Consider the following 20,579-nt stretch of genomic DNA (forward strand, 5'->3'; position numbering starts at 1 on the left):
ACTGATCTGTCGCTGTGATCAGACCTCGGCTTGTCGACCCTTTTGGTGGGGGTATGACTTCCTTTTACGTCATTTTGGCGTTTTTTTCTTACGACCCGTACCCAATCGCCAACGTTCTTTGGAGTGGTAACCACATTCGCGTCAGGCGTACTGTGGGATTCCGGAAGAGTCAGGACGACTTGGGAGATCGGGTCATCTTTCGCGCTGGAAACCGATCGAGCCTTGCGGTTTCGGCTTCCTGAAGTTCCCTTCTGGGTACCATTTTTGATACGAGGGACAGAAGAGACTTTTTTGCGCGAGTTTCTGGTTGTAACAGTCCTCTTTGGAGGATGTTCTTCCTCCTTAGTAGGGTGTGGGTCGGCAGTTTTTGGACTCACTTGGGCCTGCCTTGTGTCAATCTGCGTGTCGACAGATTGAGTTCTGACTGATGTATCCCGACCGCGCTTGCCGAGACACTTTTTTGCGGCATTTACTATTGAAATGGCCTCGGTTAGCAGGCTATTTGCATCCAAACAGCACTGTTGACATAGCCATACACATCCATTTTTACTAAACCGCTTGAAAGCTGCAGGTGTTAGATTCGTGCAAACGTCGTGGTACCAACCTTTGCACTCATCGCACTGCATGCCGCTATCAACAGGATATCGACATCCTGGGCGGTGGCAAATGCTTTTGTTGCATCTTCCAGTCATTTTAAGATGCGAAAGAGAGTGTTGACTATAAGTAGAAAAAAAAAACTATAAACAGTTAGGACCAAAGTACTAACAGACACAATGGAAAAAAAAAGGTACTCTGGAGTACCGACGATAAAACTATTTAGGATACCAAAGATGATACTCTAATAGAATACTTTAACTGAGAGAAATTCAATCAAAGTATAAAAACAGTAGTCTTGATACGTTAATAACGATCAAAACAATAGAATTTACTCAACGAGGAAAAATACCACTGTCCTTTTTAAATAGCGCGCCTGATGTATTAGACATAACTGGTCTTATCTCATAATCAGAGTCCTGATTATGCTGAAAATGATTCCTTCGTGGCTGTGAGAGACGTAAAATACCATTATTTGCTCTGTTTAACCGGATTAGCTCTTCAGTGAAGCGATATCCAATCATCATCATAAGCAAAGATGGATCATAGTTAGCAGTGAAATTCATGACGCAGATTTCGTCCTATTTCGGACTCAGCAGCTGGATATATCTGCATCACGAATTTGACATTCACTCCAGGACTCGAACTCAGTACCGCTCGCTTCAAACGCTATCACGTTATCTACTTAGCTACTGAGTCCTGATAGCCACTAGCTTGTGCAGTGGAGTAAAGTTTAAATTCATTTTGTATTGTTCGTTCGAATCTTTCCATTGGTTATTAGGACTGCAACTGAATAGTCTTATTGGCATATGTGCATCATGTGAGGATTGCCTCGAAATTACTTTATATCACAAGCATTGTTATTCAGTAATCTACATATTGTCTTACCACTACCATGTTCCCCCATCATCTTTCCCTTTGAGCAGCTTAATTGATTCATAAGGCCTTGTCACGCAAGAATATGTCTGATGAGACAACCAAGAAGGAAAAAAGAGATGAACTACGATCAGACTTCCGTAAACACTGGCCCTGTAAACTAATGGGTCCACTAACAGTGACGATTTTTAGTACTAATTGGTCGCGACAAACAATTGGGTATCTAGTGACCAGCAAAAGTAGTGTTTATTTACCATGATAGAGTGATCTGGTGATTTGCACAGACTTTTTGGTGTTACTTCGCACCTGATAAAAGTCGTGTAGATCGGCATTCAACAATGTAAGTAACACATCGACTTATAACGCCGTTGAAAATACTCGTTTACACAAAAATCACGTGTTGTATGCAGGCCACTAGTCCGTGACCAGAGAAACAGCGTTGTGATGGAAAACGTTCAAAATTCTACAAATGAACTGACCCTAAGATTACATTAGAATCTGTCAGAATAGCGATTGGCGAGATTAACTATGTACTCCTAAACATATATCTGGAGTCGATGTGACTTAATCACTTCGAATAACACAGTAAAAATTAAACAAACGACATCCCCTCTTTCCTTCCTAAAGTAATCACAAATAAAAAAGGATACAAAGGCAACTTCACTAGTCTCGGACTAACCACGTTTTTGGCTGTTGACCTCGTTGAATCGTAAATTCACTGGACAGTTTTCTGGTGGCATTAGGAACTTACCACATAATTCTCAAAGCTGAACGCGAGATAACTGGGAATATAGATATCCAACATTTAACGCGGAGGAAAGACAAACAATGGAGGAGGCAGGAAGAATTAATTCTATTTATCGGATGGCATGGCTAAGCCTTGCAGGCGTGGTCATTCTTGTGTAACTTATCTCTTTTATTCATGATAAATGTTGTTCGATCCACTTGGGAAGTGAAAATCCCTCCATGCATACATTTGTGATTTCTTCTTTACGTTTTCTTTATTTGTATATATTGTTAACTTTTTTGATGCTAATTTAGACTGTAACGTTTAATTTTCTTGGTTTTACTATCGTTTTTATTGAGTCTCTATGTTCCTTACTGAACTGTATTTAGTTTGTTTTAATTCCTATTATTCTGGCGGCTGCCATATTGACTGCTCGCTCTTTGATTGTGCGGTTTGATTTTGACTGGGATCGTGCATTTTTGGTTGTAAATTGGAGCACTTTCTCAGAATTTGAAACACTTTGTGTTACAGAACAGCCGCTCAAACGGAATCTTACTTGATCTATCCAGAAAGGATAGAATAACACTCACCTTTTGGTGTTTTCGGTAATTTTCATATATTCCTTACCACTTTGCTATTTATTGTAATTTAGATTGATTATTTCGGGATCAATTGTTGGTTGAATAACTGGGTGGTAATATTTGTTTAGGTAAATTTGCACATTTGTATACATGATGAAATTTAGAACAGTTATTACCCTCAAAACACCTTGTTCTGATTTCGACTGGGGGTGCGCGTCTCTAATTTTACTCGTCAGTTATTCAACAAATCAAACCTAGTGGGAAACTGGGTTTGGATCTTACAAATATATTGTCCCATCTCCAGCCTAAATATGTCTTCCATCATATGTTGATGACGAACGCGCTTTCCCAAGGTCATAGCTCGAACCAGGCGCTCCACAAGCCTACTTTATAACAACAATAAACTTAGAAAGCTGCATTACATAAATACTTAGCATGACCGAAACCCTATTACATTTTTTGTCGAGATTGGATCTGGTATGTAACGTGGACGCCATGCCCCTTTGGAAACTATTCTTATGAAAACACATTATATCTGAACGAATGAACTGCTATCAACTTTTATAGATTATAATCACTAAACAACCTTGCTTGGGATGCATACTGTGAACCAGTATATGTTGTATATTGTAGATCATGCCTGTAAAAATGGAGTGTACCTGCTATTGCAGAAATATATTATTATTATTACGATGAGACGAGCCAGTGTAGACAATGATATAACTTCCATGTAAGATCTTATAGATTAGGTAGGCTCACCATGACAAATTTACAATTTTAGGATTAGGTCTATTATTAGAGCAGTACTAATAATGAAGTACACCACGATTCTATAGTTTCACATCACAGGACTTCAATTCTTCCACAATATCCATCTGAATGAACGCTAGACCAATTAATAGAGCAAATACAGGCAGTTTAGATTTCTGTTCTGACGAAACTTTAGACGGAATCAGGACGTGTCTATTATATCTCGTTTGACGTTTAAAATTAGCTTTAGAATAATGGAAGTTCATTTTATGTTCCTTTTTATTGCTTAATTATTCACTTTATCATATTTCTACTATTTATTCGTGGTAATTTGGCCTCAGCTGTTCGACTTGTAATCAGATTTAAGAGACAGACTTGCACACTTCACGAACGGGAATCTAAGTCATAACATGATTTGCATTTTGCAAACTTTCCTATGCCCTTAAACAACAAAAGTACCATTTTGTAACCGAAAGGTCTGTCCCGAGCTTGACGTTCGGTAGATTATCTATCTTTTTGAATTGTGCCCAGACTAATAGTTGACTGTGGTTTTGCCTCAGTCTACTATTAGGATTTTACAGTTTCCCACAACATGGCCAGTTTTAGCGTATCCTAAATTTTTGTGCCACCTGTTTTAATCTACCCGCTTTAAGTGTAATGTTTGTTTGTTTTACGATCGTAAATCCTCTAGGGTTAATCTAACACCTCACATATCACCATGGTTATGAAGAATTCATGCAAGTGACCCAGATGCCGCTTTTCTGTCACCTGTGATATACAGCGTGACAAATGCAGAGGTTGATTTCAGAAAGCATGCTCAGATCTTATGATGACTGTTTACAATAGACCTAGTAAGTCCGACCTCAGGTGGATGTATGGCACGTGCAGCATGAATGCTGAGGATTTACTGAGCAACATCAAATTCTTGACAGGCCTGCGAAAAAAGTTGTCAGCAAACCAGAACGAAGGCAGTCCTGAAACGGACAAACGAGCAAAGAAGAACAGTGGAGTGTAAAAGAGGGTCTTCGACGACATTAGTATCGATAGAACACGTATGGACAATAGAGCGAACATACTGAAGCTCAGCGCCATTATAACACCAAACTTGGGTCTCTGAGTACAGGAAGTTAAAAACTCCACAAACTTGAGCCATTGATGGTCACTCAGTTCACTCTTGGGAAAGACTTCAAACACCAGAATCACACGAGAATGCTTTGTTTAACGTCCACCAACACTGCCGACGTAGAGGATATCCTACTGTCTAGTCACTTGATGTAATCGGATGGGAATACAACAATACATTCCGAAAAACCGTATTCTGAGTGCAACCTCATCAAAGACATCTCAAAGGAGTCTCGCGAGACCTTGCTTTGCAGCAGGAACATAATTGTGCAAGGTCTTTCCAAAACGCGGACCCTGATTATGCAAACTCACATACTCCGGGGTGGAAATTCATAAAGCAGTCCTTGAATCCCAAGAACATATTGACTCAATAATTGGTGCGACTTGCGAGGAAGGACGGTGATTCTGGACTACGGTTAATAAAGATAACCTTCCCGCCCCCCCATATAACGTCTGCCACTCTCGAAGCATTCCGTACCAACAGGCGTCAGTTGCCAGCTGGGCTTCGTATTGCGTTCGGACAAACCAATTGATGCAAGGATCATGCACAAAAGCAACTTGGAGCTATTTTACTTTGAACTGTTGGGAACATTGAGGAGACGTAGAAGGGATAGGGGATACAAACTCGGAAAACCCAGTGCAGGTGGGTTGCTTGCCCATTCACATAAGGCTCATTCAAACAAACAAGACGAGGAAGCCCATGTGTTTCTAATTGAAGGCGAAAACTGTCTACACATGAACGCCGTGAACTGACTGAATAAAATGGATGAGTTGCGTGAACTCAGTAATGCTAATAATACTCATCTGACAGGAATATCTGAAACACGGATATCTTCTCAAATAAGGGACCAGTAGCTAGTGATTCCCGGGATGTCTTTATTTTGCAAAGACAGAAAAACAGGAGTAGTGGGGCTGGGTAGCCCTGTACCTACGATCTTGCTTGGTAGCACATCAAATGTACACTAAAGAGTTGAACAATCTTATTGGGTCTGGATGGTTCTCAGTGAGACTGTTTAACACCTCGAAGTGTCTGGCCAGAGTCATCTACAGGACGTCCACTACTGACACTGGGTTTGACAACTTTAGTGGCCTTATATCTGAAGTCAATTAAGTGGTGTGAATGATTGTTGTCAAAATATGCATCCTGGCTATCCTCGTATATAATTGTCAACTGGTGAATTATGGAATTAAAATAAGTTAAATACGAGAAACGTTTTCGAATACATATATATTGTACAATCATTGACCCAGACAGATGATCAAATGAATCAAGCCAAACGAAATGATGAACGATGGAGAACGCATGTGAGCCAACTCGATCTAATCTAGAGTTAATCGATATTTATGGTCACATAAAAATAAGTTACAGATATGTGATGAGTGGGAAAAGATACACACACACATGCGTTCATATAAAAACAGTCAATGTTGATAAGTGAATAATTAACAAGGTCAAAACGTGACTCAAGTAGAATGAATAAATTGGCCTGTCCGGAAGCTAGAATAAACTATGTGGGTTTAACATAGTAACCAACACTACATAATCTCCTTGTGAAAAACAGCACATTTATTTGGAAATGTCTGTTTTCGAAAATAACACTGAAATGGTATGTGGTTAGCATTGTCACTATGTGATGGAAAAATTGTAATATATCTGATCGAGTACAGTGTCGTGTGAGGAGTGAGTGTATTATACAAAAGGTGTTATACTTATGCAAAAATGTACATGAATATCGTCAAGATGAGGACAAAAATGGAAATAGTTATCATTACCGAAATCTGACTTGATAATTTTAAATAGATGGAGCATTGTGTAGATTGTTATGAACAAATTAGTATATTTGTGATATCCCAATGAGTAGAAAAAATGGACTTTCTGAAGTTTCATGACTCAGTGCAAGCCACTTATTCAGAGAATGAATGACCAAATCAAAATTAGTCTAAGTTTAAATGGTACAACGGAACAACAAGAATCTGCGAACACTCAGAAAGCAGGGCTGAATAAAAGAAGGCCTTACTATACATCCCACCTGGACTATCTATCCTAGCCACCTAGTCTGATATTATTCACAATTCACATTATTATCTTACAAATTAAACCCTACCCTTTCTCGCCATAAAGGTCACATATTCTTCATCCTTAACAGTGCACACATGCACACACAAATTTACATACATGTCTCTTGTAAATCACCTTGACCGAAATGACATGACATTGATTTATTCGGACCTACTTTTTGGTCGTCCACATAATCTCGTTGTTACGTTGTACTATTTAAACTTAGACTAACTTTGATTTGAAGAGGTGGCTTGCATTGAGTCACGAAACGTCAGAAGGTCTAATTTCTACTCATCGTGATATTACAGATACATTATTTATAAAAAATGGAAATGTTAGCATGCGATTAAGAGCAAGTTAATAAGAGTACAAAAAATTGACATGCGATTATATCGTGACTGTCGGGATGGCGTCATTCAGTCTCTCTTCGATAAGCTATAACCGGAATTTCCTAACCACCAGGTCATGATACCCCAATCAACAACTGTGGCGACGCCGTCGACATTCTGGCAGTACAGCACTTTGAGACATATCAATGGACTCGTACTAACTGTATTGATGAGAACTTCACCTGCAACTCAATAGGACCCTCAGAAGTAAACGCAATCTCTGACTTGGTGTATCCGAAACTACAACACTTAGACAATGACACTTCTCCTGGCCCGGATACGGTCCACTCTGCTATGCTGAGGGGAGCAGCCTCAATCTCGGCAACACCGCCTATCGTAATCTCGCATTCTCTGAGCCGAGCCATGTTACCAGAAAATTGAAAGCTGACTCACATTACACCAATTTTCAACGGAGGTCGACTTGACGTACCTTCAAACTACAGGCTAGTAGCACTTCTCTCAATACCCTCCAAGATTATAGAGTCGCTGATATGTGACGGTCTACGTAACTCCTTACTATCAATGAACGTCTTTTCACCCCGACAGCACGATTGCAGAACAGGTCACTCTTGTATAACCAACCCGCTGACCGTGGTGAACATATGGACATCAGTCCCTGATCGCAAGGAGAAGGTTGATGTCATATACCTTGACTTCATAAGGGCTTTTGGTAGGGTCAATCACATATGTCTTATCAATAAGCTCGAACGGTCAGGCATCAAACCACGTTTAATTGACTGGCTTACTTCATATTTAAATAACCGACTTTTTAAGATCAGAGTTAACTTCACTTTCTCTCAGACTATAAAATGTCCAAGTGGGGTTCTTTCGGGGTTGAGTACTAGGATCTTCCACTGCAGGTATCGTCAGATTTATCACTCTTCGCTGATTATATGAAACTGGAAAGAAGTCCGTAACCAAAAGGGTAAAAAGGAACTTCAGGAAGATCTCAGCTGACCTCAAAGTTGAGCATGCAACGACGGACTTACCTTTAACAATTCAAAGTGTAAGGTAGTTCATATGAGATGTTAAAGACAGCGAAGAAAACTTAGGCAACACACGCATAGAGGTATCTCAAGTTAAAAAGACTTAAGAGTGTTGGTGCCCCATGATCTGAAGTCTTACGCCGTGACAAAAATGCCATCCAAGCAAACCCTGTACTGGTCACGTTGAAACGCATTTTTTGGCCGATTCTAAGGAAGAACTTTCCACATAATCTTCATCAGTTTTATTCGATCCCACTCAGTATATGGAAGCATAACGTTTCCTCCTTCACTCCACAATGATAAGGATACACTAGAACGTGTTTAACAGCAAGCCATTAAATCAGTTCGAGGACTCAAGTTCGAGTCTTGTGAAGAGCGCCTCAGTTCACTGGATCTTTACCCAACAGTGTACAGACGCCCTAGATATGACCTTCTAATGACTTACAGCATTTAAAATACTTCTGTACATCCCCTTAAACACCTACATAAGCTCAGCCCCAATACAAACCTTAAGAGTAACACCCAGAAACTGAAGACAACACAGCGGAATGGACTATAGGCACACCTTCTACTCCCTACAAATAGCCAAATACTGGAATTCACTGCCGACTGGGCTAGTTCAAGCTACTTTTCAGGAGTTCTTCAAGAGAAAACTTGACATATTCTTAAGGACTAAGGACAGTGTCTCGCTATCATTCAATAGTTTTTCGCTCTTTTATCGTTAAATATACCCAGGGTTTACCTGGAAGCATCATTGATCCGCCTATATCAGATACGGAAGCCCGTTAAGCGAAAGCTTCCTTTATTCCGTACAGAACCAATTGACAATTTGAACGATTGACAGTAAGAAATCAGTTTCTGCGCTACTCTAGTAGCTGATGTCACATTGGAGGGTTTTGGTACGTATCCTATTCCCCTAAGTCATAGACTTTAGCAATGGAGGGCATTTGCTAGAGAATGGCTTATTTATGACGCCTTCATGCAGTGCCCTATGCTTTCGGCCGAAAGAATAGCGAAGTATTTAACGGGAAAGCATATTCGATACTACGACCCTAGTGGTACGTAAATATTGTGCTTTTATTTGTAGCCGACTTTGGAAATCATGTTGTCGTGATCAATTCTAGACACATTGCTGCAAAAGACAATAGTCGATATTGGAAACGGTTCTTATACACTATACATACAAGGTTTGAACTTTTTGATGCTAAGTTTTTACTATAGGTTCCCTGTGAATCGCGTTGAAGAAACAATGGAGGAAATTCACCGGCGTGACCCCACTGAGGTAAGTAGATAATTGTGGACTTACAAGTAGTTTTGATTCATGCATGCCAAATGGCAGTGTTTAGTCTATCAGTGGTTTTGTAAAGGTTATGAATTCGAATACTACTCGACTTTACTGAGTTTAATCATACTTATTTGTCGATGACAATAGTAGGCTCAGCAACTAACTGACCGGGGATATTCCGGTTCCCAGTTGGGTTTATAACTTCGTAGTCTTCGGCTCCTTTTAATATATAATTCTCGATAAAAACTCCCCATTAACTACAAAATAATGTAAGTCATGATGATTTGCACCACGCCTCTCCACTGGTCAGCATTCTCCCACTAGTTATTGTAGGTTAGGTCACCTAACCAGCCTTCAACACTGATTTGTCGTCACTACTACGCATTTTCCCTCGTACTTTAACACCGCTTTCAAGTATCTTAAGTTATTTCTTTACCCTACTCGATGAATTGGAAGAAGAAAACGATCTTAGTTGACATCTTGAGTCACTTCACTTAACACTAGTTTCCACGAGGACAATATGCTACCTATTTTTATTTTATCCTCTATCACTTCAGTCTGACAGCTTACAATTTTTACATCCTTATTATAAGTTTAACACCCAATTAATCTACTTATATATACTACAGGCAGAATTGCATTCCTACCCCTAGTTATCGTTAACCTCTTGCAGTAATATTTACTAAGTAAGAGCGATGTTTTCTAAAATCATATTCATCGATTAAAGATTGCTCTACTTCATATACTAGCTCTTTCAGTTTATTATTTTTATTTATTTGAACACACAAACATTGGTGCAAGGGGGCACCAAATACATGTGCACCACACAATAACAATGAAGCCAGTAGCAGTCATCGTTGATTTATGTGAGGGCTGTGATGCTGCACGAGTGCCCAGACCGAAGCAAGTGGTTTCCTTAGGGGCCACACCCGGAGAATTTGATCTTAAGGTCTAGTCCAAAAGGCAGTGGAGCAAGTTAAGGAGATGCAGTCCTATGGTAGTCGGTGACCAACAATGGGTCCATACGCCTCTTGTTCCCTCAGGTTCGCGGAGCCCATGTGCACCATTGGTTTGGAATGAGGGTTTTCCAACTCCCCTAGATGAACTTTCCGTGTCCACCAACCCGGTTAAAGCTCCTGGTATTCGCTTTTCGCCCTCTTGATTTCGTAAACAACAGCCCCGCCACGAGAAGGCAGTGAGTAGGACTTCCCTGGCAGTGGTTGTGTATGCATGGCCATGTGAGAGCCTTTCGAGGAGAGCGGACTCTCCAGACCGTCGACCGTATCAGGAGTCCATAATTTATATGAACTCAGCACTTAAACGATCATACTGATCAGTCTATCAAAACAGCGATCACTTATCAAATTCCTTTATCTGGCCTCAAACTGCACTAATGATGACATCCTTTGACTTCCAAATGTTTCATCCGGTTACATTACTATGAAACTTTATTGGTATCTACTAGTGCCAATATTATGCAGAAATGAAAGTTATCTAGATTGCTACTTTCTAAGCCTGAAATACCATAGTAGCCGTATAACTACTTGCTCCTAAATAGACATTCATGCATCACCAAATCGTTAACTAGACTACCACATAAACTTTCGACAATCGGTTAGAACACTACGTCAAGCCTTCAACCTTAGAATCTTCCTTAATTATTCCAAATTATCTCATAAAAGATAAGGTGTGAAATGCCTTCATAACACGGGTATTTTTTGATACTAAGATAAGTTTTTTAAACAGTGAAAACCATGGGCTATTTGTTTTTCTTATGGTCACGCCCATTTCTGTTCTCAGTATCAAAGAATCAATAAAAATATCCTGGAGTTATCTATATATGTATGTAATACATTTAGATGTAGTTAAGCATGGAAGTTGAAGACTTTATAACCCTTGGATCTAAGAACATAATACATGATAAATGAAGCAACCAATTGTAGGTTAAACAATACACGCATAGTAGTAGAAGAAAAACAATGTTAAAAAATTGTAAGGTTTTTATCAGTTTGGTTTCTAGAGCTTCTAGTTGTGGTGTTTCAGTATTCTAAGTAATAGTTGTGGTAACTTTGTTTCTGTTTATCACTGTTATGTCAGTGACTTTGTAATTGCGTTGTTAATAGACGAGGAAATGCTATTTATAAATATTTGTTTATGAACAATATTTCTCAAAGTTTGGAACGTTTAAGGTCCAATCCTTTGCAATCTTCATATACGTATATTTATTATTAAAAGCACTTACCAGACCGGCTACTATGGGGCTGCATCTCCTCACGATGCTCCACTGCCTTGTGGATCAGACCTTTAGGTCAAAGGCTCGGGGTGTGGCCCCCTAAGAAAACCACCTGCTTCAGTCTGGGCACCTGGGCAGTATCACAGTCCTCACACAAATCAAATGAGATTTGTGAGGCGCATATTTATCTGGTGCTTTTTTGTACCAATATTTGTGTTTAAATAAATAAATAAATAACATACCAGACTTAGCAATGAAGTTACTTAGCAAAATCCTGGATCATACTAATTACTATACGTCATTTACACATGAAGTTCCTACTGTCTACGTAATTTGATACTTTGGATTATGCTATCTTAAGCTATCAACGAGGTCTTGTTATAAAGTAGAATCCTCAGGATTACATATTCATACTAATTTGGACTTCACCAAAGTTGTTATCGTTCTGTATTTAGTTGTAATTAAACGTTACCACTATCCTATTGTTACTATAATTAAAGATAGATTACTTAACATCTATACGTTAGATAGTAATTTCTTGTTTTATTGGTGAAACTTAGATATTTTGTGTAGTGATCATTGCTGGCCATCTTTCTTAAGGCGGTTGGTTGGAATTACATCTAAAAACCACAAAAATAACTTTTAAAAAACCTAATTAGTCACGCACATCTCTACTAACATTAATCTCGAGTCGGTTTGTCGAAACCTTTTATCTTGATGTTTTCACCTCAAGTTCCTGATGTATGACAAATTAAATCTAAGCATATGAGTGCTGGGTCTTATGTTTCTTATAGTTGATTGGTTGAACCCCCGAAAGATTAATTTTAAGTTACTTGTTTGTCTACTTGGTATTCAATAATGGTAGAAAACGTAGCCTAAATTACCACCTCTGTTCACTTATTTTGTTCATTCTGTTAATAAACATCGTTGTTCCTTACGGTAAATATGATCCATAATTTAATCTACAAAATTTCATTTAGTTCTTATTCAAACAAACAATTAGAAACCTATTCATCTTTTGCTATTTGATACTATTATCATAATACTTATTTATCAGAAACATTCGTTTAATTAGCTTCGAGCGTTCTTCTACGTATTGAGGGCTAGCTCTACCACTCGATTACTACCTATGACCTAGTGAATGGAATTTTAACGCATTAACCACTGAGCCATCACTTCACTAGTCACTGTTCTATTTTCATTTCAAAAGTTATTTTATTAAATTTATTCTTAACCAACTACTCATTAAAATAATGGTAAGCCTTATTTAGTTTACGTTAAATTGAAATTTCCATTTACTTATTTTCATGAATTCCTTGTTTTTTTTATCGTCTCAGGTTATTCGTTTAGAAACTAAAGCCGTCTTACGAAATAATGAGTCTCGTAAATACCAATTATCTCGTCTTCATATATACCCTGAAAATATTGAAGTATTGATTAGTAATTGAAAATTGACTACTGAATTTAGACTATTCCCAAGGACATTATTGCCAATATTTCAGGAGTAATACCACAAGTCATGAAAGTTCCAAAACGCCTTGAGGATTACTCTACTGAAGAACTTAATGAATTTCCTAAACTTTTCGATTGGTTAGTCGCTTATATAACAGTATTTTGTGTTGTCTGCTATTTCATTTGCTTGTTTTTGGTCAAACCTATTGTTGTTTGTTTTTAAATGTAAGTAGTTCAGAAAACTATGCAATTGTCTAGTACTTATGAATCCAGTGGTCTAGAAACTGAACGCTCACCTCGAGACCTGTAGATCCTGGGTTCGATCTTCAGTGACGTCATGTACATACATTGGTGAGTAGTTCCATACTAGTTCGGAAAAACTTTCCAGTGCTTCCTAATTTCAAATGGTTGTTTAACTAAGATCACTCCGTGATGTAAAAGATGAAATATAACAATCCTCACAGATCCCCTTTATTAAAAAAATTCTGATAAATAAACATTTGAACTGCAAATTCCTTGACAGTTATCTGATCTAATTTTAATTGAACTATAACAATTGGCATTTCTCACAATCCCTCAAATTCAGACCTAACTTGAAAGCTTAAGTTAGTCAGTTCATATCGTCTCATGGAATCAACTCATATACAATAACAATTCTCAGCCATAGATATTTGTGACTGGACTGCATTTATGTTTTTGACAAGGTGCATACTTCCTTGTCTGTGGGTATCATATTTGTCATTTAAAAATATCGAAATTCAGTATTGAAATGACAAACTTAAACATTCAGTCAGTCAGTCAGTCAGTCACAACGTAGAACTTCGTACGTACGTACATCAGTTCGAGTTGCCATACCACATTAGCACAGAGATGAAGTTGTCGATTCAAATCCCACATTGGTAGAAGTAGTAAGAGTATAAGTATTATGTGAAAGATAAGGGTTTGAAGATGTTATTGGAGTATAATACAGTGAAATAAATTTGGAAAGAGAAGAAGGAAAAGGACACAAATAATTCAGAAGATTAGAATTTGGTAGAACACAAAGAGTGGATACACCTTCGCCATTGCAAACGATTTTGAGCCATGTCATTCAAGGTCTCTAACCATCGGTTGCTATCATCTCGCGAATCCCAACCAGGTGGTCTACACCTACCAACATGGCTCAGTCCACTTGTCAGTGACTTCATGGATTTATGCCATGTTTTGGTCTGGCCGCCCCTAGCTTTCTTCCAACCTGCTCCTACACTATAAAGCATTGCACGTCGGGGCAGTCGGTGGTTGGGCATACGTAACACATGTCCCAGCCATCTCAACTGATGAAGTTTCACTACTTCATCAATCGATTTGCCATCATTACCTAGTACCCGTTTCCTGACATCTGCATTACTTACCCGGTGGTCCCAGGATATACGAGCAATCCTTCGAAGACATCTATGATCGAAAACTAGTAGCCTACGAATATCCTCTACTCTTATGGGCCATGTTTCACTGCCATAAAGTAGGACGGAACGGACTGCTGCACAGTAAACCCGTCCTTTTGTTGCTAGACGGATATCTCGCCTACGCCATAAATGGCGCAAGTTGGCGAAAGCTAGACGAGCCTTCTGTATCCGTGCTGAGATTTCGTCATACACCAGACCACAAGGGCTGATGAGACTACCAAGATAAGTGAAGCTGTCAACACGCTCAACTACTTCACTCCCTATCATTAGTTCAGGTGTCACTTCAGTTGTACTATTCAAATCCTACTCCACCTACTTTGGTTTTGACGGCCGGTTACTATTATAACTGCTCACAAAACCATGTAGCTCAAAGTTGAGTGCATAAACCTACGGTTGATTCGTTTCACTAAATTACTATTACATTAATGCGTAGTCTAAAGTGTAGTATATGTATACAGCAATGTTATTCCATGCTGCTTACATATATTCTCTGAGTGATATTTTCTTTTACAAAATTCTTTCAGGCCCGAAGATTATCATGTTGCTCCGCTTAGTCCGATGGCGATGAAGCTGAAAACGGGAGAATCAAAATGACATGTTAATATTGTATTACTGCATATCTGTATGTTATGTATTATAGTCATCTAACTGTTTCCTTTTTTAAGGTTGTGTTGTCATTTTAAAACATAAAACTAACATTGATAGTCGTTTTTAGCTAATGAGTGTGGAGTTCAAAGAATTACAAATGGAAAAGATTAGATTTATACTGTAAAACATACTTTGTAATCATTCAATTCTTGTGTCTTATTCAGATGAACTGAGATGTGCTATTATCATATCTGGATGTATGTGTGTATTTTGATTCCAATGTATCTATTTTGATAAGTAGTCGGCGAGACTATGTTATAGCGACAACCTTCAGAGAACCAGTCATATTAAAGATATCGTTTATCGAATTTCGTGCAACATTCAAACTTTATTGGAGTATAGCAGGTATCTTATTGAGAAATAAGAAGTTGCTGATAATTAGTTCCTAGAATGGTTAAAGTTGTTTTAAAAAATTATCTTTGTTCCAACCACACATAGGATGTAACATACTGCGTTGGCTAAATCACAAGAAATACCTGTGCCTGATACAGATTATGTTTGAACGTACTTCATGTGATTCAGGAGATAATCAAGAGTGTTTTTGTGTTTGAAAAGTATGCACCTACTCTAAATACATATACTAACCCTAGGACTGCCAACCTCAATTCCTGTCTCTACCGGGGCTCCTAACGCATTACTTTAACGTTTTTTCGTTCATCAGTCATGTTAAAATTGTTTATTTATCTAGGTTTCATTAGTTGTTGTTCTAAATCGCTGTGTAACTAAATACTTTTTTGGTTGAGTGATAGTCTCCAAAGTTGTCTCTGTGATAGATTGAGATGATAACTCGACTTTCAATATCTAACGATGGCTTAGTATTTAAAGCACAACTTTAACTAAGTCACATTACTGCTTCCTCTTGATACCCCACTCTATCTTCATTTGGATGCAGCTAAGTAAGCTTTCCTGTCGTGGCTGGGGGCAACTTGGAAGTTAGTTATTATTCTTAATTCCTTCCCATTTTTGCGAAAAAGAAATGGTTGTGAATCATGTACGCTTGAGTTATGTTGATAAAATGAATGAATCGACAGCAAACTGATCTGCGTCCTTTTGTAAATGAACAAATGACATTAGTCTTCGTAACAAAAAGACTTTTGTACTTTGATTTTGATGCTTTATACATTTGTGTTTTTTATGCTGAGCTATTTTCAGACTGACAGGCACCAATAGAGCTCTGTGGAAATTTTCTTACCAACCTGACATCGGGTTTTAAGGTGGCCACACATTTACATTTCCCCGTCATATTTTGAATGGATAATCATAATCGTTGATCTATACCTGACAAACTATTTATTTATTTATTTAAACATAAATATTGGTGCAAAGGGGCACCAGATATATATGCGCCGCACAAATCCCATTCGATTTGTGTGAGGGCTGTGATACTGCTCAGGTGCCCAAACTGAAGCAGTCAGTTTTCTTAGGGGGGCACACCTAGAGCCTTCGACCTAAAGGTTTGATCCACAAGGCAGTGGAGCACCGTAAGGAGATGCAGTCCCATGGTAGCCAGTGACCAACGATTGATTTATAAGCCATTTTTTCCCTCAGGATACTGGAGCCCATGTGCACTATTGGTTTGGAATCAGGGTTTCCCAACTCCCCTAGGTGGACTTTCCGTGTCTACTAACCCGGTTAAAGTGCCGGACATTCGCTTTTTGTCTTCTCAATTTCGTAAACAACATTAGTGCCACGAGAAGGCAGTGAGTAGGACTTCTCTGGGAGAGGCTATGCACATGTGAGAGCATTTCGAGAGGGAGAGCGGACTCTCCCCACTCTCAGCCGTACCAGGGCATTTGGGGGCTAACTATATCGTAGTGTAAGATAGCTAAAAAGATCAGTAAATAAACTAGTATTACTGTTTAAATGACAACCAAATCCCCCTCGAAATAGAAGTTGTTCCCAAAATCAAGTAGTCTTATTTAAGTTATCTCTTTTATTTCAAATAATAATTCTTTTTGTATGGATAAAATGAAATGGATGAAAATAATGAAACAATCAGTTATAAATAACAAAGGAAACAACAGCATCACCATAATGTTTATTAAATTATTAATAAAGTAATCTTCATTATAAACAATAAAAGACAGAACAACAAAAGAGTGACCTTTTTTCGGGGGGGGGGTATTCATTGAACAATGAACTTTTATACAAATTAAAACAAAGGAACCCCAATATTATAATGATTTATATATGCGCTTAAAAATATTTTAATTATTGGGAAAATGTATATAGATAAAGGTGCGGCATTATTATTGTTACTATATGAATACAAAGAGTTAATATGTATGGTGTTGTTAGTGAATAATTTCCATTGGACAACTCGAAAACGAGGAAAAAAAACAGGTTTATTTACCATGGATATTAATAATATACGATAATAATAATAATGATTAAATTGATATGTAGGGAAATTCTTAATTCTGGTTATTTGTTCACTTTTATCTGTTTGTTGTTAAGTATCTTATCTTATGAACAAAACCTATTTGATAGTTTTATTATTGTCATTAAAATTATTGAATATGAAACAATCTTTTATTAAAAATAAACAAATTTGAACTCTTGTTACCTACCTACCTACTCACCCACCCACCTAGACACACACACACAAAACATCAATAAATGGAGGTGAAATGAAAAGAAAAAAAAATATTGCATAAAATTCAAAAGAAAGACAATTTACAAATGGGGATAAATAAAGAAAGCATGCAAAAGAAGAGAAAATCACTGTACAATATCACTTTACTTTACCTTGTTTAGATAAATTTGAAAAGAAATTAATTTTCATAGCAATATCTGATTTTGAAATGGATGTAGCAGTTTTTGATTTTGTTGGGACTTTATGAAAGTTATGATGTGCATTCACAGTTGGTGTTGTTGTCTTACTATTACTACTACTAACAAGATTGTTAGTAGTATCAGTTGTGTTCAGTGATGTTTTTGTTTTTACAGTTGATAATTTCTCTTTTTCATTGCTTGTATTCCCAATTGACTTTGTTAATGGAGGATTAGAGGTCGAAGTTGGTGGCAATGGTGGTGTTGATGTGGAGGATTTTTTATCTTTTACAGTGAAAGGATTCGATTGTTTCTCATTTGATTGTATTATTTTTGATGCACTATTTTTTTTCTGAGTTTTAAATAAAAATGATGATGATGAAGCAGAAGTATCCTTTTGTTGTATCGGGCTAGTTACAACTGCTTCTGATTTACTTGAGGATCTGGAATTGGATTCACTTGTTACACTAATTTTAGGTATAATCGACGGACTATCTGATGATGTTGACTGTTGACTATTTTTATGCCGTTGTAACATGAAACCTTTACCACTTTCTTTACGTTTGGATTTAGTTGATAAGTCTAATTTATTTTTATGTGGTGTTGATGGATCTGATACGTTTTCAACAGCTTTATTTTTAGTTTTAGTTCCATTATTACTAGCACTACTAGTAGTGGTATCATCTTTTCGTGTTTTACCAAAGAAACTAGTTTTTCTAAATATGCCTGAAGGTTTCTTCATTAATTCCATTGGTGAACTTTCTTTACTAACTGTTGGGGGTGGTGTTGGGCTACTTGATAATAATTGATGTCCAGTGACTTGTGGAGGTTTAGGTCGTTTAGTTTCATTTTCAAATGATCTATTCATACCATGTATAGACATACTTGGATGTCTTGATCGCATTATTGGTGAGTGTTGTAGTACAACACCCATACGTTGTAATGCTATAATCGCATTTACTGCTTTCTAGAAAGAGAATAAATACAAGAGTTCAAACTGTCGTACGAATGCTTTGTTTGATAAATAGGACAGTAGCTGATAACATGAATTAGGAAAACATTTAAAAATTCTCTTAGTAATTCTGGATTTCAAACCAATTCCATTGGTTATTTTAATTCATACATATTGCTTGTTTGGATCCTCACATCGATGTTTAGGACTGTTGTTGGTCAATCTCTGGACTTAGTAGCTTAGTGAATAACGCAATTGCATTTCAACAGAAAGGTGATAGTATCATTATTAAGGTTTGATTTGATAATTTCGGATAAATTGAGCATGGGGTAGATTGTTATGAATAAATTAATATATTTGTAATATCCCATTGAGTAGAAAAATCAGACTTTCTGACGTTTCGTGACTCAGTGCAAGCTACTTCTTCAATGAATAAATAACCAAATCAAAGCTGGTTATTTATTCTCTGAAGTAGCTTACACTGATTCAAGAAACGTCAGAAAATCTAATTTTTCTACTCATTGGAATACTATAAATATATTAATTTATTTATAGAAAAGTAATAGGTTCAAGTCCCTCAGTGAACATCGAATTCGGGATGTGGGGGGGGGTAATTTGACGAATCCCAAGTGGGACGAAACGCGTGTCCTGGATTCCACTGTTTGCCACTATTTATCTCTTCTTGCAATTCCATTGTTTTTCCTAAGACTGATCAAGAGGCTTAGCTTTCTCTATACGACTGACAATATTTCGAAGTTACCGTATGTATTTGATGTTGTTACGTGTTGACTAATCTTATAGTACAAGTGTAAGTGTTTTTGTAATACAAAGCAGACATTCCAAAATTATAAAAACAATTAAATTCCTGCATGTAAAGAAAGTATTTTTTTGCAGAAGAACTTCGAGACTTAGCCAGGTCGGAGAAAGTTATTAGTATTCATTTTATATTGTTTATTTGGATCTTACCATTGATGTTTAGGACTGCAATTGATCAGTTTCTTATTCGCATATGTGCATCCTGTACAGGTTGCCTTAAGTCTTTGCTTATAATGATTGTGGTTTAGGACAATCTCGAGGCAATTCGTACAGGATGCATATATACCAATAAGAAAATGATCAATTGCAGTCCTAAACATCAATGGGAAGATTTAAACAAACAATACGAAACGAATTTAAACTCCACCCTATCGCACAAGATAGTGGCTATGAGGACTCAGTAGCTAAGTGAACAATGCGATAACATTTAAAGCTGACAGGCTTAAGTTGTAGAGTGAACATTAACTCTGGGACGCAGATATATCCAGCTGATGAGTCCCCAATGGGATGAAGCGTGCGTCCTGAATTCCACTGCCAACTACCATCTTTGCTTATAATTATTAGCATTATTTATTTTGGAAGACACATGTTTTCTTGTCAAAAAGTATGACAATAAATTCACACGATATCGAGCAATTTTTACATCACAATTTGATCTGGTAATTTTCGAATAAATAGAAAAATTATTACTAGATGGGGTTTATGAAGATTGTGGAATTTCACATCATGTCGAATAAGAGGCAGTTGCCTACCAATGTCTCTGGAAGGTCGTTTCGCAGTGTCGCGAGTTCATTGAGGACAGATAATGTAAACGACTGAATCCCACACCTGTTATTTAAAGACCAATCCCTCCCCTTGAAACCTAAAGGCCATGCGTTTTATCCCCAGTCGAATG

At 37.5% G+C, this 20,579-nt stretch overlaps 2 protein-coding genes across 2 annotated transcripts in view; one reads left to right on the plus strand and one right to left on the minus strand.

Annotated features, from left to right (window-relative positions):
* The first annotated feature begins 8,931 nt into the window (after window positions 1-8,931).
* On the plus strand, window positions 8,932-15,288 carry Smp_121790.1 (putative 50s ribosomal protein L13). The gene is made up of 7 exons (XM_018798829.1): window positions 8,932-8,983; window positions 9,019-9,142; window positions 9,172-9,271; window positions 9,306-9,366; window positions 12,940-13,032; window positions 13,071-13,192; window positions 15,021-15,288. Exons 1-7 carry the CDS (start codon window positions 8,963-8,965, stop codon window positions 15,088-15,090), a joined length of 591 nt encoding a protein of 196 aa, XP_018650679.1. The 5' UTR covers window positions 8,932-8,962; the 3' UTR covers window positions 15,091-15,288.
* A 2,462-nt stretch (window positions 15,289-17,750) lies between these two features.
* Window positions 17,751-20,579, minus strand: part of Smp_121780 (serine/threonine kinase) — a gene marked incomplete at its 5' end in the record, with an annotated part of 42,992 nt that continues 40,163 nt past the window's right edge. The window contains one exon of the mRNA XM_018798830.1: window positions 17,751-18,883. Coding sequence (XP_018650680.1) covers window positions 17,879-18,883 — 1,005 coding nt within the window. The 3' untranslated portion in view covers window positions 17,751-17,878. The remainder of the gene's footprint in view (window positions 18,884-20,579) is intronic.

Source organism: Schistosoma mansoni, chromosome 3, assembly GCF_000237925.1.
Source record: "Schistosoma mansoni strain Puerto Rico chromosome 3, complete genome".
Taxonomy (NCBI): domain Eukaryota; kingdom Metazoa; phylum Platyhelminthes; class Trematoda; order Strigeidida; family Schistosomatidae; genus Schistosoma; species Schistosoma mansoni.